The sequence below is a fragment of the Syngnathus scovelli genome, chromosome 3 (assembly GCF_024217435.2).
Source record: "Syngnathus scovelli strain Florida chromosome 3, RoL_Ssco_1.2, whole genome shotgun sequence".
Lineage (NCBI taxonomy): Eukaryota > Metazoa > Chordata > Actinopteri > Syngnathiformes > Syngnathidae > Syngnathus > Syngnathus scovelli.
In genome coordinates, this window is record NC_090849.1 from 25,160,384 (window position 1) to 25,183,451 (window position 23,068).

Below are 23,068 nucleotides of genomic sequence, written 5' to 3' on the forward strand. Positions count from 1 at the left end.
GAACCCAAGTTGCATCATACTTCCTTTATTCCCACGTACTTTGCATGCACAGACAGGTCCATCTGGGGGCGGAATCATCCCGAGGCCTGTTTCAAGGCGGCGGCGGTGGCGGCGGCGGCGCCGTCCGCTTTATAACCTCTCTCTTCCTTGGCACTTGAGATCATTCAAAATCCTTTTTGAGAGCATGTGAAGCACGGTTTATTTCATTTTCACTTTCCTGTGAAACCTGCTGTGTTCCACAAAGAATGCAAATGTCCTCGGTAGAAAAAATATGAAATCTTATCATAAGAAATAAATAAGAGATGAAAAGGAACGTGGTATAAATGTCTCAAGTAAGCAGGTATGGAGTCTCGATGCGCTTGTATAGGCACCAGGCCACTTCCGGGTGGCAGAACGTGATGGATGGAAAAATGTGTCCGTAGAAGCAAATGAATGGATGGATGGATGGATGGATGGATCCAGTGGAATCGATGCTTTGATTAAGATCAAGGGAACAGATGTTGTCAACGGTTGTGCAGTGAGAATGCCAAGAGGTAGGTTAGGTGGGTATGTATCCAATGTTTGGGTGCAAAACATAATGGCTGCCCTGATAGCTAGCTAGCTAGCTAGCTAGCTAGCGTGAGCTCAACATCATACTATCCAGAGCCTATGTCTATGCTGTTAAAGGGGAAGTCAGCTCAAACAGTTTCCAAACAATTCTAAGTGGGCCCACTAGTCTAAATACGCTATTCTGCTTCACGACTTATTTTTATCCATCGATGGGATTTTGCCACTTTCTGTTGAGAGAAAATGACATGATAGTTTTACAGGTATCGCGGCTCACCTGCTTTCTGAGTTTGGTCATGTGACATTCACAAGATGAGCCACGATTGACCTGAGCAACTGCAATGTGAGCGGCAAAAATGGCCTCCTCCTCCTCAAGTCAGATATTTATCAAACTACGGATGGAGAAAAGGCTCAAATCACCATGGCAGACATTTTCTCAATGGCTCTGCCGTGGTCAAATGACTTCTCGAGGTTTGTTCATTCGTGAGATTAAAGACGGCTTGAGCTTTTGCCACCCGGAAGTATGTGCGACGTCACGGTGAAAAGTGTGTGCGTCACGTCGTGTGTGTGTGTGCGTGCGCGTGTGTGCGTGCGCGTGTGTGTGCGTGCGCGTGTGGTGCTAATGCATCAGGGCGTTTCTGGCGGCGGTCACAGTGTTCTTCATCAACATGGCCACCGTCATAGGACCCACGCCTCCAGGAACAGGAGTGATATAGCTGGCCTTCTCTTTTACACCTGCAACAAAAAAAGCACAGTTGAAAAACCCAGCCCAGATTTTTTTTTCTGTCATCATTTGGCACTAAACACGCCCATCCACGTCCCAAGGAAACTCAGTCTCCCAAGAATGATCCTACTGTCTGTGGTGATTTTCCAGTCCAACTTAAAAAGAAGCATACCTGTTCCACTTGTCGAATAAGCACTTTTGGAAAGCTTACCGGTTAGTATTTGACAATAGCGACAGGAAGGTCAAATTGAAATCTTTCTTCAAGTGTCTTTTGGCCCCGTGTCAACTTGCGCAGATAGTGAAAAAGCAAGGTTCCGAGGTCAAAGTCGGAGAAGAATCGTCAAACTCTTTTTCCAAGTCACTATCAAAGCAACTAGCACTGACAGAATTCCCAATTTGCTTAAGACAACTCAAAGCAAGTCATCACCCTCAAAGTCCACATCACCGATGAGCCTCAGCTTCCCCGTTTTGGGGTCCACGCTGCGGTTGATGCCCACGTCAATGACCGCCGCACTTTCTTTCACCATGTCTGCCGTGATCAGACCGGGAACACCTAAAGACATGAAGTCAGTGGCGTGAGGAGCATTTCTCCATCCCGATGGCCGTGCCGTGCGTCTGTCTCATGACCTGCAGCAGTGACGATGATGTCTGCCAGGCTGCTTAGCTCCTTGAGCCGCTCTTTGGGCGTACATCTGTGAGCGATGGTCACTGTGGCGTCCCCTGAAATGAAAGCAATCGAATCAAAGACGTCACATATCACAACGTTGCTTCGTTCGACTAGGACTTCACTCACTTTAGTGTCGTACACGCGCGTACGTACGCATGTTAGGCGCAAACGGCACACTTCCTCCAATAATATTCGACACGGTGACTTGGAGCTTTCGGATGCTTTAGAGAAGAAGTCGATATTTTTAAGGGAGCACACAATGGGAAAAAAAACCCTCCCATTAAAAGTACATTCAAGCCAACAAAGGCTATGCACACTTTTCTCATACCATCTATTTTTCTTTCAAGAAGGGTTCCAAAATTTCTGACTGCCATGAGTTTGCCCGAATGCCAAGAAATGACATATCTATCCTCAGTTCGTTTGGATGACTACCATGCATATTCCTAGGCGAGCGGACAAGCCGGGGAATCGCAAGGGAATCAGAAGCAGCGGGGAAAGTGAAGGAGAAGTCTGATCCGCAAACACTTGCTTTCATTCTTCTCAAAGCACCGTTCCATCCATCATTAAGTACACAAAAGCGTTGACACCATTGGCACAATGATCTTTTTTTCTGGTTCGCTTCTTCCTTTAATAGTATGCATGCCCTTCAGTCAGAGCTGAGCTGAGCTGAGCTGAGCAGAGCAGTAACAGGGAGATTAGGCCTGCAGTCATCTCAAGGAGCGTTCCGAGGAATTGTGGCGGAAGGAAGGAAGGAAGGAAGGAAGGAAGGAAGGAAGGAAGGAAGGAAGGAAGGAAGGAAGGAAGGAAGGAAGGAAGGAAGGAAGGAAGGAAGGAAGGAAGGAAGGAAGGAAAGGCAAGTCGGAGCGTGTCGCCAGCATCACATGGCAGGCATACCTGCGCCTGTGCCGCCGCCGGTGAGTGGTAAAAATGAAATAAGCAACTCTTGGACTATATCATATGTAGTCCTGTGCAAATCTATAACCAACCGCATGCTTTTTTGGCTCGGATGTGACCTAGCACTTTTTATCGCCTCGTCAAGTTAGGAAAAGTCGACAAATGAATAAGGCAAGTGTATGTATGTGTATATATGGTGGCGACTCAAAAGCGAATTCCTGTAAATGCCTCAGCAAATGCCTTTGGAACTTCCTGCAACCTTATAAGGTGGCCTGATCCGTTTGAGTCCCCCCCCTCACGCGCTAGCGCAAGCTCAAGCACTCCCTGGTGTTCCTTTCCGGTAAACATCCGCCGGCGGCAGTGTGAGTGGAAGGGTACACTTATGAAATAAGTCCAATGTTGAAATATGAAACTTAATGTGCATGATTAATTGTGGTGAGCGTTTAACATTCTTCACTTTCAATATGTTCGTTTCTTTTCTTTTCTTTTCTTTTTTTATGGGCTGAAGATCTGCTTGGTAAAAAATGGCTTAAGGTACTTTTAGATTGACAGATATTATCTTTGACTCCACCCCACATTGTGCAGAGACATCAGGCAGCGCTGGGCGAAAACCCATTGTCGTGCGAGCTGCGTGTCATTTTGGGTGAATCTTCAGTCCCCCCTCCGGGGAGAATTTGGGCAAATATCTAACATCGGGCTGTGGGGTGAAACGAGCCTCTGTTTTCCAGTTCCGTGGCCACTAACTAAATTAGAAAGGGACATCAAAGTCATAAAAAAACGGAATTGCAATGACAATGCAACGACATTATTTCCCAAAACGGTTGACTGCTATGTTGCGACGAGCTCCAAACTGCAGACTGCTCATTGGCTCAGACTGGGGTGTGTGTGTTTGGTGGGCCTTCACGATTGTTCTGATTTTTATGACCTTGCCGGTGTTTGAGCGTGAAGGTTTTATTGCAATACGCCGGCTGGTTTGCGCAAAGACTATGATCTACAGCACATCTGTGATCATGGCTCATGTGCTCCATTCAGCCACTTGTTGTAAATAAGAGTTATGTTGACACAACATACGCGCACTCAGTCAGTCAGTCAGTCAGTCAGTCAGTCAGTCAGTCAGTCAGTCAGTCAGTCAGTCAGTCAGTCAGTCAGTCAGTCAGCCAGCCAGCCAGCCAGCCAGCCAGCCAGCCAGCCAGCCAGCCAGCCAGCCAGCCAGCCAGCCAGCCAGCCAGCCAGCCAGCCAGCCAGCCAGCCAGCCAGTCAGCCAGCCAGCCAGCCAGCCAGCCAGCCAGCCAGCCAGCCAGCCAGCCAGCCAGCCAGCCAGTCAGTCAGTCACTCACCGCCAGGGCGCTCATGGTTCCGATCGGTATGCAGCAACATGGCGATGGGCATCCCCACATTTTTGGAGCGTCCGGCAACCAGCACATTCTTCCCCACCGTCTCGATACCTGCGCCAGCCACACATTTTCAAGGGGAAATAGTTGAAGGGGAATGAATGAATTATGCCTGGCACCTCAGGGAGAACAACTCCATTTGTCCTAGTCCTTCCTCTCAAGGATAAAAGAGGAGGGGAAGGGCTATGATAAGCATCCAATGACTGCATGTGCTGACCCTTATCTGACACAGATGAAGACAAAAAGAAATTCTTCGTATTTGGGTCCTGCTTGAGTTTGTCAATGTGCATCATGATTCATTTTCTTCTCTTTGTCTAGATCAGGGTCACTTGAAAGATGGAGTCCATCCCAGCTGACTTTGGTCACGGATTTGTCCAAAAACTCACCAAATCTTGTAAACCTCCAAAACACACCCATCCATCCATCCATCCATCCATCCATCCATCCATCCATCCATCCATCCATCCATCCATCCATCCATCCATCCATCCATCCATACGTAGTCCGCCATTTTGATTTGAATGTGCATTTTGTGGCTCATTTCGAGTTGTTATCCCGACCAGGAGCACATGCCGCTGTTATTGTAATACGATACAACTCCAAATGACAGCAAATAACAATGGAAAAGGTTGGAGGATTTGATGCTTTTTTTTTTTTTTTTTGCAAGACTACAGGAAATAGAACATGTAGTGACGTATGATTCAGTGGCCATTGCAGGGTAAACAATTATGATTGGGCGCCATCTAGTGGACTTGCTGTCGTAAATTGAACTATTCTGTTTGAAAGACATTTGGATGCCAGTCGATGATTGATTGTACTTTTCATATTCCACCCGTCTTCTAAAAAAGAAAGCCTTTTCTATGCTTTGCTTACCTGCTCTTTTGATGATCTCCCAGACAGCTGCAGGCGTGGCAGGCACCATGGATCTCTGGTCAAGACACAGCTTGCCGATATTCACAATGTGGAAGCCGTCCACGTCTTTCTCTGGAGCAATGGCATTACACACTGCTCTTTCATTGATGTGCTCTAAGTCAAGAGAGACATGATTGTCATGGAGGATGGAGCAGCGTTGCCCGACGACTACAAGAATGACCGGAGCCGGGAGGTCAGAGCGAGCCGGCCGGCCGGCACGGCACGCCACGCCACGGCACGGCACGCTCGCGGGGGTGTTTACCGGGAAGCGGCAGCTGCACCAACACGCCGCTGACCCGCCAGTCTCGGTTCATCTTGTCTATTAGATCCAGCAGCTCCTCCTGAGAGACGGAGCTCGGTCGCAACACCGTGTCGCTGGAAATACCTAGTGTGCAAAAAGCACGTTCCTTTTCCTTGAGTATTTGTCAGGGTGTCAACAGCTGTGTTACTTTTCATCTTAGTCACAGAGTGTTTAGAAAGGTGCGACATCTGACCCAGAGTGCTGGCGGCGCGTGTTTTGTTCCGAACGTAAGTCCTGCTGGCCGGGTCATCCCCCACGAAGACCACTCCTAGATGAGGTCTCATGTTACCCTGAGCAACGAGCTCTTCCACGTCACGTTGGATCTCTCGGTGGAGCTGACGAGCCAACGCCGTCCCCGAAATCACCACAGCGGCATGCCTGCAAATGGTCAAATGGAGTTGGCAGGTACGTACGCACGCTCGCTCGCTCGCTGTCGTCGTCAACGTTTATTTGTGAAGTGCACTCCACGACAGTATATTTGCTAAGTGCATGAAGTGCAGTTCACTGTAGTCAAGTACAATAATACATTTGCAAAGTCTAAATACAATGGTTGTATTTGGAAGCAATTTGAAGAAGCACTTCATGATTCGGCTCTTTTGGATAGACTGGGAGCAACGGCATAGGCGATGACACCAGGGCGACGACCTGTTTACTTGTATCAATTGTAAAGTCACAATCGCAGCGGTTTTTCTGTTTATGCGTGCGTCCGTCCGTCCGTCCGTCCGTCCGCCCATCCATCCATCGACCGCGTTGCAAATGGATATACGTATGACGTTCAGCAATGCAACGTGACATTGACTGGCTCAGGTTAGCTTGCTGCGGTGACTGCTTTCTTCTTTGCTCCAAAGCTCCGTCTGCAGTCATCATTCCTTTCGGACAGCGGCTGTGGCATCCACACGAGCTGCCTTCTCTCATTTGATGACCTTCTGAAACGCAACGCCAGCAAATGCAGCAGCACCTGCAGTCGAGCCGCATGTCCTTCCCAGGTCCGTCCGTCCGTCCGTGCCCCAGCTCCCCTCCCATCATCACCTCCGCTTGAAAGTAACGTCCGTCCGTCCGTCCGTCCGTCCGTCCCCCAAGTCCCCTCCCATCATCACCTCCGCTCGCCCGTCCGTATGCTATTAAAAAAAGCCTTGGCTCCAGCGGACGCTTTTGAGTGGGTTTTACCTCGTGGTCGATTGATGCAGGTGCCTCCGTTGACTCTCCCATTTTCTGTGGATCCGCAGCTTGGCCCGACAGGAGCGGTGGGGGTCTGCCAACCTGCTATAAAGTGCCCAGTAGGAGCGGAGCGGGGATACGGAGGCAGCCATGTTTGGGCGCGCGCACGCGAGAGAGAGAGAGAGAGAGAGAGAGGGAGGGTGCGCGTGAGCGTTGTCATAGAGACCGGGAAGCTAACACATGCTAGGTGCTAGCCGACAATGTCGTTCGTATACAACCCTAACACATAGAGCTACGACCGAATATAATGATAGGGTATTCAATTAGTAAATAAAGAGTCATGTAATTAGGAGTGAATAAAATAAGAGCTCACCATTTCTGTACACTGTCTATATTTTTTGTTTTGCAGTGTAACGTCACATTTATTCAAATGTGTGTGTGCGCGCGCGCGCCTTTGGTTTGTAAACGATGTCATGAATGATTCCATCATGAAGTCACGTGTCACATTAAAACGACTCGGTCGCATTTCAACCGACGTCTAATGGTCACACATCCTTTGTAACTTACTGTACCGATCGATAGCTTCAAATCAAGAAATCGGTTCCCAACGTGTTTCCGCCACTAGATGGCAACAAATATGTTGCCTCCGATCCGAGGAGTGCTCTCCCAAGACGTCATCCCAGGAGCATCAGGTGTCTCCTCCCTCTCAACGCAATTTTGTCAACACGATCGGTTCAAATGACCCAGAGGACATTTTTATGTTGCCCTTCATTCCCCAGGAGAACAACAAATGCCACCACACAGGTTCAAACCCAGAACCGCTCTGATGTAAGCCCCACCCAACAAATGCCACCACACAGGTTCAAACCCAGAACCGCTCTGATGTAAGCCCCACCCAACAAATGCCACCACACAGGTTCAAACCGAGAACCGCTCTGATGTAAGCCCCACCCACGTCTATGCAGACCACAAGTCAGCCACGCTGCACGTTTGGAGCAATGTGGTGGTCCATTGTGAGGTTTGTTTGAGGATTGGGCTTGTTTTGATCAAATGTGCATGGTAAACACCACACCCCAAAGGCTTGCCTAGACAATAGACTGAATAAAGGTTGCTGGCAGCATTTGTCCTTGTTTGCTCAAGTACACCAACGCATGAGTGCAAAAAAACATTCACATTTCTCTTTAGCGGCTAGCTGGAGAAGCGAACTTACGCATCCTTTTCCTGTTATTTGAGTTCTCCATTTCGAGTCAGTCGCATAAAACATGAACGAAAGTTGAGGTTTGCTTCGAAAAAAAGTTTTCACTTGCCAATCACTTTATTCCCTCGTACGTGACTCACTTTTACAAACCGGTACAAGGTTGGTGTTTCCTTTTAAAGTTGGGAGGAACGTGATATCATGACACATCACACTGCTTCTTTTTGGCACCACATATTGACAAAAGTAGTAATACAGTTGGCCGTATGAACTCAACTTGTCGTCGTTGTTTTTTTGGAATTTACCACCAGACTGAATTCATTGCTTGTGGTGACGCTCATCTGAGAGCAACTTGTAGTGCTGAAAAAAACCAACAACAACAACAGAAGAAAACGTCATAATAATGAAGTGTCGAGAAGGGCACGGATCCCAGCCTTTTCTTCTCTGCGTAGTGACCGAGATTGCTTACAACATACATTGAAGTATGATCTGATCAAAGTTTTCAAACTATTTTCACATATGTACGGCTGGTTTTACTTGAAACAACGCCGTTTTACCATCCGGACACTTTGACCTTATGATGGATTCATTCAATTTCCCAACAACTAAATATGGATTTGCCCTTTATGTAGCATTAGGATGCGTTTTGGTCCACGTGTTTTGGCAATAAGCCCAGCACCTTGTACAAATTAAACGGCGCTCGAAATCCCGTGCTGCAGGCCCAGCAGGCGTGGGCGAATACTCTGCGAGTAATTTGTTCCACCCAGCTTCTGAATGGAACGAGGTCATGTCTCGACAAGACACCGCCTTTATACAGTTGAAACGGAGCTTGTGTTTATCCGGTTTCTGGACCGACCCGACCGCTTGTCCTCGTCCTTTTTGACTGTGGTTGACCCGGACTGACATCAAAGATATTACAAAGCGCTCACCTGTATTTACAGCCTAAACCGAATGTTTGCCAGTTGCTACCGTGTCCAAAATGACTACTCTGATGGGAAATAACTACGGATCAAACATTCCAAGACAAATACTTTTAGACTTTGCATTCATACCAATTGTATATTTATTCTTTGAAAATACTGTCAATGACGTATCAAGGGATCTAATACGACACAATAAAATACAATACATCTTTATTCATATGGCGCTTTTGCAAGAGCTTTTGCATAAACGCAAAATAACAATGCAACACCGAGCACATAATTACAAACATAGCGATCCCTCCATCTTGAAAGAATGACAAGAGATTCCAAATCTCTTTTCGGCACTGTAACAAATATTTAATGTACAGTATTTTCAAACAAATTGCTGCAGTCACTTTGCAGGCAGGCTCATTGATACACAGTGACTGGCTGAAAATGAAATGGAATAAATCAAACATCTTGTATTTTCAAATGATAAAATGATTCTTTTATACTTCAAAAATTCAAATGTAATGTCACGTACTTGGTGCAGCGCTGTCTTTAATTTGCCTCTCTCGCATACATTTTACAAGTACACGTTAAAGCCGGGCGGCTCGGTGGCGCACTGGGTAGCACGTCCGCCTCACAGTTAGGAGGGTGCGGGTTCGATTCCACCTCCGGCCCTCCCTGTGTGGAGTTTGCATGTTCTCCCCGGGCCCGCGTGGGTTTTCTCCGGGCACTCCGGTTTCCTCCCACATTCCAAAAACATGCTTGGTAGGCCGATTGAAGACTCCAAATTGTCCCTAGGTGTGAGTGTGAGTGCGATTGGTTGTCTGTCTCTGTGTGCCCTGCGATTGGCTGGCAACCAGTTCAGGGTGTCCCCCGCCTACTGCCCGATGACGGCTGGGATAGGCTCCAGCACGCCCGCGACCCCCGTGGGGACTAAGCGGTTCAGAAAATGGATGGATGGATGGACGTTAAAGCCGACCACGTTTCTGTTCTCAGGCAGACACGCAGACGCACGCACGCACGCAAGCACGCACACACACACACGCGCGCACACACACACACACACACACACACACACACAGTTGTTGGCCGGTTGGACTGGTTACGTAACAAGAAGCCCCTGTGCACATGTCTGTTTCTCCAATGGCTGCGTGACACATTTAGCGCGATTTAACATGATCACTGATTCACTGTTGACATGATCCTTTATCAAGGCACAATGTGACTGACGGTGTTTTGGAGCCACTGCAGTGCTGGAAATAAAAAAAAAAAATAATAATAAAAAAAAAAGATCTTCCAGCGAACCGGATTCAACTCACCGCTATGCACTGATTGTGAATTTGGAGCAACTAGGTGAAAGGCATTTTGTTCGTTATTATCAGTGTCCCCCCCGCCGTACAGTCGAGCTGAATGACCACCACTCAGCCTCTGACGACCGCCCCCCCAGCCCCCCTTCCTTCCTTCCTTCCCTCCCTCCTCCTCCCTCCATCCATCCCAAAGCTGTCATCCCTCCCGAGCGTTCTCGGCTCAATCCTCTGAACGCCCGGATGAGAGTCGAAGCCCAGTACCAGGCGACATTGGCGGCGTTGGCAACATGGTGGCGTGAGAGAGGCTCCGAGTGAAGCGGGCAAACAGACATCACTCACCCGAGACAGAAGCAGAGCAGGGCGGGGGAGGCGACCGACCCGACCCGACAAGCCGGCCGGCCGGCCAACCGACCGCTGGAATCCGTGACATTTTTCCACCGGAACCTCTATAGGGGGAACGAACATACGGACGGGACGGCGAGAGGGTCGAGACTCGGCGCTGAATACTTCTCGCTTCGAGGCGTTTTCCTGTTTGATCCGTTCGGTAAGTACCTTGTCCGATATTCCCTTCAACCCGCCATTGTTGCTAGGGGGACTGTTTCTCTTATTAGGAGCTAGCTTGCTGTATTGTGTTGTGTTGTGTTATGTTATGTGGTGTTGTGTGTGTGTGTGTCCGCCCGCCCGCCTGCGCTGCGTTCAAGGAGGAACGGGGCCCTGGGCCGAATGCGTTCGTTGTACGCGTGGATTACAAATCAGACGCCGCCGTGCGTAGCACCAAAGTCACGCAGCCTTTTCTCCGTGCAAGGACACGCTCGTGTCTCATTTGGAGATGTTCTGTGTGTGTGTGGTGTATGTCCGTTCGTTCGTTCGTTCGTTCGTCCGTCCGTCCGTCCGCTTGTCCCGTGGCAAGTAAAAGCACGCCAAAGCTGGCACGTGCGGGACTTCCCCAACCCACAATAGCGCACATTTTGGACTAAAAAAGCCGGCTGCGGCTCCAAGTCCCCGCTAATGTGGGAAAGTGGACCAAATAAGCGAGGGCGAACGCTTGGCTGTTTTTTAAAAAAATGATTTTTGTAGGGTTTGTATACGGCTGTTCGCTGACTGTTAATCACGCGAGTTCATTTGACTCCGTTGAAGCCGCAAGAGTGTGTTCGCTGCGCATGCGCAATGTGCACCGTGGCAAAGCGGTCGTCATCCCCTGCATATTCGCCGATTGACAATTTCGCGGTTTGTGGAACCTTAACCCGTGGGGATGAAAGATTTTGACAATTAATTTCCACTCATTTTAATCCCCCCCCCCCTTAAACATAGTGATTTTTGCGATTTTTTTCCCTCAAGGTCCTGCATTTATTTATTTATTTATTTATTTATTTAAAAGAAAAGCTATACATCTATCTGTTTTCTACCAAAGAGTATTGTGCCTCGATGTGCCATCATGCCAATTCTAATCTGCTACAAAGATGTAGAGTGTGCTCTCTCTAAAAACCAAGATCTTGTTTGGGCCTCTGCTAGCGTGTTCCCTATTTTATTTAATGAAGTCCCTGTTGATTGCCTTTGAGGAGGAGCCAGACACCCATTATGTTCTTTCTACCAAAGAGGGAGCCAATGCCATTGTCAACATGATCGATAGATTTTCCACCATACAAAAGGAGTGAGTATGCAGGAGGTGGAAAGAATCGCAGGAACACCCTGCATCACAATCCATCGAACAGCGACAAGAAAATCACAAAATGCAAAAATATTACAGTCTATTTAGAGCAAGACTATTGTACTATGTTGATTGTGATAAGCAGTCAAAGTGGACACCTACTGTACGTATCGAGCTCCCTACTGGCTTCGACAAAATTCAACATTTCCAGTCAAATCCCAATGTTGGTCACCAGTCAGATGTCAGATTTAACATTCCAGCTTGTTTCCTTATTTATTTGACTCATTTCAATCACTGCACGGTGGTGTTTTGATTGAATTGAATGAAATGTCATTATTATTCGCTACTATAACCACAGCAACAACACATACTGGCAATTGCAGGGGCAACAAATGGTCAGCGTGGAGTTTGGGAGTTAATAATTAATCATTATCTACTGATAAGAAAGCAGAAAAGGGCCTTTTCTGTTGTTTGCATCCAAAGAAAAAGGGGTGTGTGTGTGTGTGTGTGTGTGTGTTTGTGTGTGTGTGTGTGTGTGTGTGTGTGTGTCACCAACGGCTTCACGCCTCTTGAAAACTTGATCAGAACTGAAAGACACAGATTGTAAAGGTTTTAAAGCAGACATGAAAGCGCATTCGGATAAGATAGGTAGATGAATGACTTCCGTCTTTATAGGCAGCTATGCGCACACACACACGCACACACACACACACACACACACACACCAAGCAACGCGCTGGCGTGATGCCACGCAAAGCCGTGTCCGATATGGCGAGGAAGAGCCCGCCGTTCCCGTCTTTTCATTTACTGTACAACATGGCTGTCTTGAACAGCAGCTAAGCTAGAATGGATGCATGTTTATTTCTTCACACCCTCTCACGGTTTCACCTATGTTTGTTGAGCAGATCCCGCCTTTGTGCGCACAGGTGAAAAGAGCTGTTGAGATGCGTGCGTGCGTGCGTGCTCTCACGCAAGGATTGATTGATTGATTGATTGACTTTACTCAACATGTTCAGAAAGCCTTTATGAACTTGGGGCACGGCCGTTTACATGGACTTAACCAAAAATGAAGCACTGAATCTTTCCATCATAATGCAGATGTTCAAATAAGTCGAAAGGTATTGAAACGCTGACTCGCGTCCTTTTCTGATGATGAGCTGAAAAAGAATTAGGTGGCCCGAGCGAGCAAAACGAAACTTGACTTGCAGCATCGTCAATTCGGAATGGAATCGAGTCAATTTGTGTATTTCCGAGCAGTTTTACAGGCTGGGCGAGTAGAATCGACTGCATGCCATGAATGTCCAGGACTACCCGTGCAGCATTTTGTAGCCGTGTGTCCAAAGCGAGACTTTTTTGGACGCATGGAAAAAGGGCCGAGCCCTCTTCAAAAATCCAATCGAGTGGGACGGTAGCTGGTTCACATTGAGGCAGGCGCATTAGAGACTGTTTTGACTTCTGCATACATTACGTGACTCTTGTCTGACCTTTTTGTCAAGGGAGATAAGATTAAAGAAAAGATTTTCACATGAGGATCCAAGAACATAACTTTTGGAATGTTCTCATTTGTGGTCGTCAAAAGTATTGATGAAAAAAAAATCTCTCTGCATGTGGGGGATCAGGTGCTTGGAGTCCATTGTGTAATGTTTTCACGTTGAACGCAATGGTGAGAATGCAGAGTCAGAGCAGTTTTCATGGAGGTGAGCTTTCTTTCTCGGTAGCCCAGCCCACCCCGCATGTTGACATGTTGGAGGAGCTTCGCGCCATGGCGACACCTTGTCTCGTCACTTGAGCAAAGTACAGAATGTACTACTTGATTCCCTCCCCAGGTTCCTCAGACGGCCATTTGATGAACACCTTAGTCAACACACTGGCTTCATTGTGGTCCCACTTGAGTTGCACTCGTGACCAAAATCCAACTTGTTGGATGCGCTCCGACGATAGCGTTGCAACAAGCGGTTGGCTTCTTTCAAGTTCTTTCGAGTGTGAACGCCTGCCGCCGCCGCCGCCTCGGACATTTCTCCGTCTCTACTTGTCTGCCGATTATTTCTTGATCTGTCGAGTCTCGCCTCGCCTCGCTTCGCCTCGCTTCGCCTCGCCTCGCCTCGCCTGGCCTCGCCTGTCCTGTCAGACCTGTAGCTTTTTTCCTTTGACGGTGAAACGGATACAAGTCAAACTCACCCCGCGATGGATGGCTTTGTTGCTTTCGGACTTGTTTGTCGTCATGCGTATTGTCCGGTAGAGTGGATCTCAAAAGAAGGTCATTTTGACCGGGCCAAAGTTGCCATTCAAATTCCTCCGCTGTTTCAAATGCACTTTGCAATGTCATTCACTTAGCAAGCTCGGTAGGCGCGTACTGTTTGACGCACCTACTATATTTGAAATTGCTGAAAGTTTTGAATTGATGTTTCACGATAGTTGACACGCTAAGCCAGGTGACACAAATCACATGGTGACGGTTCTGAAAGATCAAATATTTATTCTGCAACTATCCACTGTATTAGCCTCCATTGAAGAAAGACACAATGCTGCTTGTCATGTAACGTTTGATTTTCTTAAAGGCGCAATTTCCCCGTAATGACAGCGTGAATCTCGTCAGTTGTCCAATGACAATCAAGTCATTCTGTTCGATATGCTTTTGTTATCCTAGCGCGAGCCCCGCCCCCCCAAATACAAACAGCAAAAAGAGAAGGCCGTGCATAGAAAAAGCGTTCTCTTCTGGTTTCCATGACAATGCTGCGGGCCGGCTTGGGCGGGCCGGCCGGGGCGGGCCGGCTTGGGCGGGCGGGCTTCTCGTTGCTGGCGGTGTCAGCCGACAGTCTGCCACCTCCCAGCGTCCTTGAAGCACAATCGTGTGGTTATGTCCTCCCTCGCCTGTCGTCGCAATGACAACATGGCATGACGGCGGCGGAGAGGAAACGCTCACGCCTGATGTAGGGCTAGATATGGTACGTACGTACGTACGTACGTACGTCGCCGCATGTGGCCTATAGCGTTCCTTTCTTGCCGTTGCATTTAGTCATTTGGAGCTGACAACATTTCACATTGACAGCAGCAGGAAAGCTTGGCTGGAAACGGGAAGAAACCCATTGTTTTGTCGTTTGAGCTTTGCCGGGCAAACGGCTAGCTTAGGCCACATATGTACGTACGTATGTGTACACCAGACTATGTGCTGAAAAGCTGGTGTCAGCACCAAGAGAGCCTGAAAACAAATGGTGAGAAGGCATGGCAGCTCAGCTTTTTCATTCCACTGAGATCAGAGCAGGCAGGGCAGCAGTCCAATTCATCCAAAGCATTTCTGCAAATCGGTGCTTTGCACGCAGCCTCCAATACATTTGAAATATTTGCGCTTTTATTTTGCTTCCAGGAAATCGTTGAGCAATCATCGATAGCGTTTGTCTTCCGACTAGCGCTGTCATTGTCGCTGATCCATGATTCAAATGTGTGTGTGTGGAAAATAATTGAATTAATGATGGGAATCACGCTCAGGTAGATGTGTTGTCATACTGCCCACGGTTGGCTGGCTTCCCTTCTTCTCCTTCTCTATGTCTTTAAGCTTTTCCACGAAAAACAGGACAGCAAAGGAGAATGTTTTCTCCTTTTCTTGATGGATTTTGGCTCAATTTCACCCTCTTGACTCGGTCGGTCCTGGAGAGCGTTTAGTGCGGGCGGGCGGTCGGGCGGTCGGGCGGGCCTTGTGGGAGTCGCACGGTTGCCATCCACGCAGCACGCACAGACAGACAGACAGACAGACAGACAGACAGACAGACAGACAGACAGACAGACAGACAGACAGACAGACAGACAGAGCGTCTCTTGTTTGACCGACGTGTTGTTAGCCACGCTAATGACCAGGCCCGTCCAACGAGGACGCCTTTTTTTTCTTTTTATTTCCCGACGACTCTCCCATAGTCCAAAGTCTAATTGGGGGGCTTGCTCGACTCGGACGAGTCATGATTTCTAGGCTCGGGCTCCTGGTCATTTTGGGTGTTTGAGGTAGCAAAGCGTTGTCAAAAACACCCAGTGGAAGTTGGGAAACATTATTGGCCTGCGTATTCTTGAGTCAGGTTTGTCCTTTTTCAAGCTGCTGACGCTGCGCTCGGTGTCGTTACGCCGCCCGGTTCACGTGGTTTCTGGTCCGGCCCAGCCCAGCCCGAATTTGACTGTAGGCTCAGGGCAGGGCTCCATGTAAGGACGAGCAGCTGGCACACCGAGCGGCCGCTCCGTGTTCATGTCACGTTGCTATTTCCAGCCAAATGGTCAAGCCACGTCTTTAGCGAGCAACACGACACCTCGGCCTGCGGCGGCGGGCTTGGGAGGTGGCTGGGGCTAGTTTGTCTGGTGGCGGTGGTGGTGAAATTCAGCAAGGGGTTAGACCAAAGACAATGTATTGCACATGACTCAAGATAAGAGAGGAATGCGCTCTGCACTGAAGACCAGAGTTGAATTTGTTCTGCTAACTGACACACAAGCAAGCAACAGAGTTGACATCAGTCCGTCCTCAATCGTGTCTCTCTCTTCCTTCAAGTCCTAAGGGCACACGTGAGGTGGTTGAAACATAAACGCAAAAACAATTGCCGCTAGTACACGACTTGTATGTTGTGAGGCAATTCCCTCGGATAAGACGTTCTAGTGACATAAAGATAGCATCAAATCAAATCAAATCAAATCAAATCTTCTTTGGGTTCATCTTTTTCAGTTGGACAAGCGCTCGTCCATTGATAGCCCAAATATGGGTCGGTGCAAGGTCAAAGCGTTTTTCTTCAAATGTGAGCGTGCGCTATTCTTGGGCAAAGCAGGCTTGAATGTCGTTCTCCAGGATTGTCCCCGTGCTGAACAGCTGATGACATCTTGCTAAGGTTTCACATGTTATGATGATTGCGGCTCCAGGACGGACGGGAACGCGCCGCTAATGCTGCGGACGCTCTTTCTTCAAAGCTGTCCACGTCATGTTTGCACATTAGCACCAAATGAAATGAAATGAAATCCTGTTCTCTTCCTGTCAATGTGCGGATGTGGCCACATGGAAACAAGTGCGCATTTGCTCGCTCGCTCGCTGTTTGTTTGGTTTCCTGTGAGGATTACGGGTGCATTCCTTTGAGGATTCTTGTCAGATTGTGCCGTACTGATAGTGTCACCATTGTTGAGTTGCACGGGCAAACTTCCTGCTTACCCTTTTCAGTAGACAACAATGGAGAAATGAAGAAAGCCTCCAATTTGAAATCATAAGCAACCACCATGTCATTTGAAAGATGATTGACTTTCGTCATGACTGAAGACAAATGACATTTAGTCACTTTTGAACAAGTGCTTTAATAGGAATCCCGTCATGAACCACAATGAAATCTGTTTTCAGTGTGACTGAGACGGAGGCACATCCTAAACATTAGGAAAGTCCCCAGCCCTCCAGCACTAGCCATTCCATTTGGAGCATTAGCCCTGGTTTTTACCTTCAAATAACAGCGCGCGCGAGCCCATTGCTAATCCGCTGACCCACTGAGCGGCCAACCTAATCCGAGCGGCCTCGTGCCTAAACGGTCGCGGGAGGCCCTTGCGCGCCGGCCAAGGTCAAATGCGCCGTTAATACGGGCCGTGCGTCTGCGTCTGAGCCCAAGGAAGCCATTGCTGGAGGTGTTCGGGACCCCCCCAGGCCCTAATCAAAGCGCCCCGCTAATACTGTTAGCTGGGTCATGTGCTGAAAGCCAGGCTTAGGAGCAGGAGGGCACAGGCCAATAGATCCAGCTTAGCGGGGAAACTTCTCTCTCTCTCTCTCTCTCTCTCTCCCTCTCTCTCTCCCTCTCCCTCTCCCTCTCCCTCTCTCTCTCCCTCTCCCTCTCTCTCTCACTCTCTCTTACTGTACGTGGCTGTTTGTCTATGTAGTTACAAAGATGGGATTTTACAAATCCTGAGAAGGCCTCTACATTTTATTGCAAGTCACGATGATGATAAATCTTTTTCTTCTTCTTTTGTTACGTAAGACTGACTTTTCCACAGCCCGTATACAAATATTTGGATGTATGTAGTGCCCAGAGGCAGACAAAGTAAATCTTGTGAGCTGGCTGTTTCCAGAAGGATGATTGTTTGTCGCTGATATTTGTATTGTTGACCAGGCATGATTCATAATGAACGGCAAGGTTCTTTGTACCCGCAGTTTGGTCGCCATTCTGAGTGAGCTATTCAAAGCAAGAAAGCAACATATTCTTTGTGTGTGTTTAACTTGCGCTTGGGAGAGAAGCTCGAAATCTGTCATGTTGATTTCAAAATCAACAGTGTCAATCTGGCGGCGGTGGTGTCTTTTTAAAAGCAGACTGTGGTCACGCGGATCACGTTTCACTTGCCCGGCCGGCTTATGTAACGTGACAGTCATACGTGAACATTTGTTAAAGACGTTGAGTAGTCCCTTCTCAAGAACAAGTCATTTGGCAGTTATGTGTTAAGTTAGGTTAAGAAGCCAAGGGGGGGGGGGGGGGGGGTCACTCGATCCCCCGGAGTTTTGCTATGAACTGTCACCATTGACTTTGTTCTCGATGCCACGCGTCTTCACTCGCTTTACATGTTGGTACAGAGCTTTGGCCATCTTAGATGAGCAGGCTAAGCTTTGGGGAAGCACGTCGCTATGTCGAACCTTCTGGCGCTGCTGTACTTGTGAGCCCACAGCCAGATGAACAGTTCTCTGCTGCGTACACAATTTACTCATGAGGTGGGTCGAAGGCACGAAGCTGTCCAGTTTGTACAGCTTCTGGTTCTTAGAAGAGAAGTGCTTCTGGGCCATGGCAACGGAGGCGAGGAAAAGTCTATCAAGTCAAAATTGTGGATGATTTGCTTTTCAACTCAACTTGGTGATGACAATGTGCTCGCTCGCAAAATCTTGTCGCTTGCCAAACTCCCTTTCCGTCTGTCCGTCCGTCCGTCCGTCCGTTCCACAAGATACCTTTCTTAATGGACTCGATAGAATTTCAACTCTAGAAAGATGCCTGCCAGCTTGTAGCTGAAACGAGATATTAACAACGCTGCTTTTATTGCCGTCTCCTCCTAGTGTGCAAAATATTGGGTGTATTTCACCGTCCAAACACTTGTTGCGTAAGTGCCTCCCTCTCCAGCAACTTGTATACATTGACCGCAAAGCCACAGGATCCAGCAGAGTCGCCAAAATATTCACGTCACGTACACAACGGTATTTAAGGAGCTATGCGTATGGCAGCGTTCTTAAATAAAGCAATGAAATGTTTGGACAAAAGTCAAGAGGCTGTGGTGAGATCACGTGAGAGGCGGCCAACATTTTGCCGCACGTGTGTGTAGGCTTTGGACGCCGTGTTGAAACAGACATGCTTATTGCAGTCATGCGTGCTGTTGTTGTCATTCTTGAACCCATCACCACCACCACCACCACCACCACCACCCCTCCCTCCCTCCCTCCCTCCCTCCCTCCCTCGAGCGAGTCTGACTGAACACACTGAATGCGCGTGCGTGCACTTGGCTCATAGGCAACAGCGCCCCCCCGCTGCGGAGCACTTGCAGAGTCCGAGTCAGCAGGTGCAGCTGACGCAGAAAGGCTTTGGAGCAGGCAGGGCCAGTTGGGGCACGGAGAGGGGTAGGGCAGGACAGGACAGGACAGGACAGGACAGGACAGGACAGGACAGGACAGGACAGGACAGGACAGGACGGCACGGCACGGCACGGCACGGCTCGGCTCGGCTCGGCTCGGCTCGGCTCGGCTCGGCTCGGCTCGGCTCGGCTCGGCTCGGCTCGGCACGGCACGGCGCGGCGCGGCGCGGCACGGGAGACGAGAGCAGAGGAGCCACACGAGCCACGGCTCACAACTCTCGGACGCAAAGGACAAATCAATGAGAGGAGAGGAGCAAGGCGACACTCCACCGGACCTCATGCAAATACCTTTGCTTCAGTCATGTATGTAAGTAACATTTGGCTTTGGATGAATTGGGCTGACGACGGAAGTTGGGAAAGGATCAGTGAAGCGGAAATCATTTGATTCGATGCATTTATATCTGTCATGAATTGCAAACTATTGCAGAGTTGAGGTCTGGAAGGAAGAAATAAAACAACAACCCCCACCTCTGACTGGTTAGTTGATCATAACCAGCGGGGCTCACTCCTGCAGCAGGCAGTGAAGTATCCCTCTGGCATTGTTGTCAAGCATAAGGCGAGCGGACTCCGCTGTTTGTCTGGAGAATGACGACCCCTTCACTCTGTGACTCAGGCCCCGCCGGGTCGACAAAACGCAGCCACGTAGAGACGCACGCACGCACGCACGCACGCACGCACGCACGCACGCACTCTTGCCCGTGTTTGAGTGAAAGGAGCAATTGTGGCAGAGATGGCGTGCGTGCGTGCCCAAGCAATGAGGCCGAGTAACCGAGACAATGTCGCCACATCAGCATCATCGCCTCCGACTGAGAATTATCAAAGTCAAAGTCAGCTTTTATATTTTTATCTTTTATTATAGTCAATTGTCAGAAGGATGGGACATTTGATTGGACTCAAGCTCAGGGCTGCAGCTATTGAATAGTTTGCCAATGGAATCTTCCCCAGATGCTCCTGTTAATTGAGTTCATTCAATAAAAATAGATTGAAAGCAGAAAATGCATATCGTTGGCCACTCATGGTAACCTTAAGTGTGCTTTGGAAAGGTGGGATCCAGACAATGAGCTTGTCAAGACAGCAAGCTGTTTACTAGCTAACCAGCTAGTTAGCCAGTCAGCGCCTGTCGTCAAAGTGTTTACTACTTCCGCTGGAGCCATTTAAAGATCACCGCTAGGTGGCCGTGTTTATTCTTGACCACTTCCTATATAGAATGCAGACATTGCAACGGGACGGGACGGGACGGTAGGCCGTTTTGAATTAGCCACCGCGTGTTTGCATTCTTCCACGCCTGGTTGTGCTAACTTCACAAATTCACTTGGTTGCTTTTAAGTGTGAAATGGTGGACCTGACCTGCCAGAGACCTGTCAGTTCACAGTCTTGGATACACGTGATCAGCTTCTTATCAATCGTGAACGAGTCAGCGCTGCTCTCCGTTTGACCCTTGAAGACAGAATGAAAGCACGCTCGGTTCCACGCTGTCAAGATGATGATCATCATAGCCGGTGGAATTTCACAATTGAGCAGGTCCGCAACGTCGCCCTCCTCATCACACCACCTTTTTATTTTTAGGATGCCAAGTTGTGGCTTTCAATGTCCACACCGTCGATCAGCTGGCACGTTTACACCACTGACTCGATCCCGATTGGCCGCCTCGCGCTCTCACATCCACCCTCTCTGCACACCGACAGCCAGCGGCCAATGAGCGGCCGGCCCGCTTTCGACGTGGAGATTATTCTTGGGAAAGGCTGTCTGGACTGGCTTTGGTTTTTCTTTTCTCTGTCTGGCTCTGTTACTTGCCGAGGGAGCTCTTTTGGATCCATTCACTGCCTCTGTCTCTGTCTCTGTCTCTGTCTCTGTCTCTGTCTCTGTCTCTGTCTCTCTCTCTCTCTCTCTCTCTCTCTCTCTCTCTCTCTCTCTCTCCCTTTTCCTTTCCCCTCAGTGGCTCATTTTGGCTTTTATCTTGCCACCACACTCCGACCCACTGTGGCGCTGAAATGTCTTTTTCACAGATGTGGGTACACTTGAAGGTGAGTGGAGTTGACTTTCAGGATTCCTCTCTCCCCACATCCCTGTCGCAACTCATTCAGCCATCTGTTGCAGTGTCCTTGGACGTTAAGTGTATCGCACTGCCGCCGCCGCGCCGCCGTGAGTCATTACCCCGCGCTGCGTGCGACTCTCGCTTCTGGTCCTTTCAGCGTCGGGCCAGGGTCCAACGTGTGGGAGGCGGGACCGGCCGGGGTGGACCGTGCTGCCGCCGCCGCTGCTGTCATTGCGGGCCCGAGCTCGCGCCACGGCGTTTGGCGCCCGCTGCAGTGGCATCTCAGGCAGATGAATGAGCATTGTGCTGCAAAGAGTGAGAGGAGGGATGGCATGGCATGGCATGGCATTGTTGTGCTTCCACAGGCTGACGTTGTAGCTTCACGTGCTAGTCAGGCGCTCATTGTATTCTTTTCTGCAAATGAAGCCACTGTAAGCTTTTTTCAAGTGTTGTCGCGACGGAGGGAGGGCACAAGCGCCATTGGCGGAGCTGTCCGAGTTGCAACTTGATTTTTTCCAAGCTTTTTACTAACCCTGCATTGCATCACAAACTCCAATGATGGGTGCATTTAGTGTGTCTCCTTTGTCCTCCAGGAAGAAATTGTCTCTGCTAAAATGAGTTCTCCAGAGCTCTCGCGTGCTTTTGATTTGTTTTTTTGACGACAGCGCCAAATTGGCTCAGCCTTCCTTATGACCTGCAATGTGTAAACATTGGCCGGCGAAGTCGATTTTTGGCAACCAAGTGCGGACTGTGCAGATAAGAAAAGGATCTGAGCTAGATGGGGCAGGCAGGCAGGCAGGCAGGCAGGCAGGCAGGCAGGCAGGCAGGCAGGCAGGCAGGCTGGCAGCGCCAACCATTGCAGGACAACCAGCTGCCGCCCGCGCCGCCACCCAAATAGGAAAGTTTGTGTTGTGTAAACAGGATTTTTTTTTGTCCGTATCAGCACCTCGGACAGTGGTTGCGCAGGAAACCATGTTTGGTGTTGGTCGGAGCTGTATTTGTTTGAAAAGATCCTGCTTTTTGTGGCAGGAGTGTGCAGACAATGCTGAACAACGTTTACTGCACCATCCTGAGATGTGTTGAAATAGCACCATCTTATTTGAAAGCATCGCCTCTGTGCTGATGGCAGTATGTTTTCTTCCATAAATTGCTTTCAAACAGCCGTGAGTGCGTTTCCGTGACTCATCAAGTCGTTACGCAACTTGACCAACTTGCGTTTGCTGAGCTTTCTTTGGTGCAGCTCTGCTACGTACCGTACCGTACCGTACCTACAGGTATGCGTCGTGGCGACGGACGGCATTCATGATTTATCTTCAGCTGGAACGAGATAAGGTGATGATGACAAGAATGAATACATTGATTTGTTCTCGAGGCTCATTCCATGTTTTCTGGAGAAGATTTTCCAAAGGTGGCCACCACTTGTCACGCCGCAACCGGAATTGCCTTCTTTCTCCTCATTTTGACCGCTGGACAGTTGTAGACGTATAACTGGCTGTTCTTGAAAATGCTCCATAAACGGACCGCAGAGGCCTTTGCGCCGGCCGTTCTAATGCAATTAGCGTCCCACTGGCTGGGTGTCAAAGTCAGCTTTCTTGTCAATTTCTCCACATGCCAAAGACACACAAAGAAAGCGAAATTTCGTTCCCCCCTATCCCACGGTATCACGCGACGTTAGCTGCGGTACAGCGGCCATCAAGGTCGAAGATGCAGACAGAAATGGGACCTTTGAGCAGGAAAGCCAAAATGTTCAAGTCAAAGAAGAATAGCACTGTTGCAT

At 49.0% G+C, this 23,068-nt stretch overlaps 2 protein-coding genes and 1 long non-coding RNA gene across 9 annotated transcripts in view; 2 read left to right on the forward strand and 1 right to left on the reverse strand.

Annotated features, from left to right (window-relative positions):
- Positions 1 to 9: 9 nt before the first annotated feature.
- mthfd2l (methylenetetrahydrofolate dehydrogenase (NADP+ dependent) 2 like) lies at positions 10 to 6,745 on the reverse strand. 3 transcript variants are annotated; one of them, XM_049762741.1, is made up of 8 exons: positions 6,603 to 6,745; positions 5,629 to 5,813; positions 5,397 to 5,519; positions 5,096 to 5,248; positions 4,169 to 4,276; positions 1,898 to 1,990; positions 1,698 to 1,823; positions 10 to 1,281 (listed from the first exon to the last, which is right to left on the reverse strand). In XM_049762741.1, the coding sequence occupies exons 1-8, from the start codon at positions 6,743 to 6,745 to the stop codon at positions 1,166 to 1,168; spliced, it is 1,047 nt and encodes a 348-aa protein (XP_049618698.1). In that variant the 3' UTR covers positions 10 to 1,165. The 3 variants fall into 3 exon arrangements, with proteins under 3 accessions (XP_049618698.1, XP_049618697.1, XP_049618696.1); XM_049762740.1 differs by having other exon boundaries at positions 1,716 to 1,823; positions 1,898 to 2,158; XM_049762739.1 differs by having other exon boundaries at positions 1,898 to 2,158.
- On the forward strand, positions 5,715 to 7,715 carry LOC125993842 (uncharacterized). The gene is made up of 3 exons (XR_007490406.1): positions 5,715 to 5,840; positions 6,284 to 6,481; positions 6,662 to 7,715. It is a non-coding gene; the product is annotated as an uncharacterized lncRNA (long non-coding RNA).
- A 2,497-nt stretch (positions 7,716 to 10,212) lies between these two features.
- slc20a2 (solute carrier family 20 member 2) overlaps positions 10,213 to 23,068 on the forward strand; it is a 28,062-nt gene continuing 15,206 nt past the window's right edge. Inside the window, exon 1 of one of the 5 annotated variants that reach the window (XM_049762687.1) lies at positions 10,213 to 10,550. The gene's annotated coding sequence lies outside the window, so the exon portion shown is untranslated. Of the gene's footprint in view, positions 10,551 to 19,405; positions 19,564 to 21,259; positions 21,281 to 23,068 lie in introns of those variants that run through there. The other 4 variants (XM_049762682.1, XM_049762686.2, XM_049762683.2 and 1 more) reach the window with 4 other exon arrangements.

Bases quoted from the DNA above. Each gene is read 5' to 3' on its own strand.
- mthfd2l (XM_049762739.1), bottom strand. From the start codon at position 6,745: ATGGCTGCCTCCGTATCCCCGCTCCGCTCCTACTGGGCACTTTATAGC. The intron at 5,814-6,602 runs GTAAAACCCACT...GACCATTTGCAG, and splicing joins CTGCATCAATCGACCACGAG to GCATGCCGCTGTGGTGATTT. The intron at 4,277-5,095 runs GTAAGCAAAGCA...TGGCTGGCGCAG, and splicing joins GGAGATCATCAAAAGAGCAG to GTATCGAGACGGTGGGGAAG.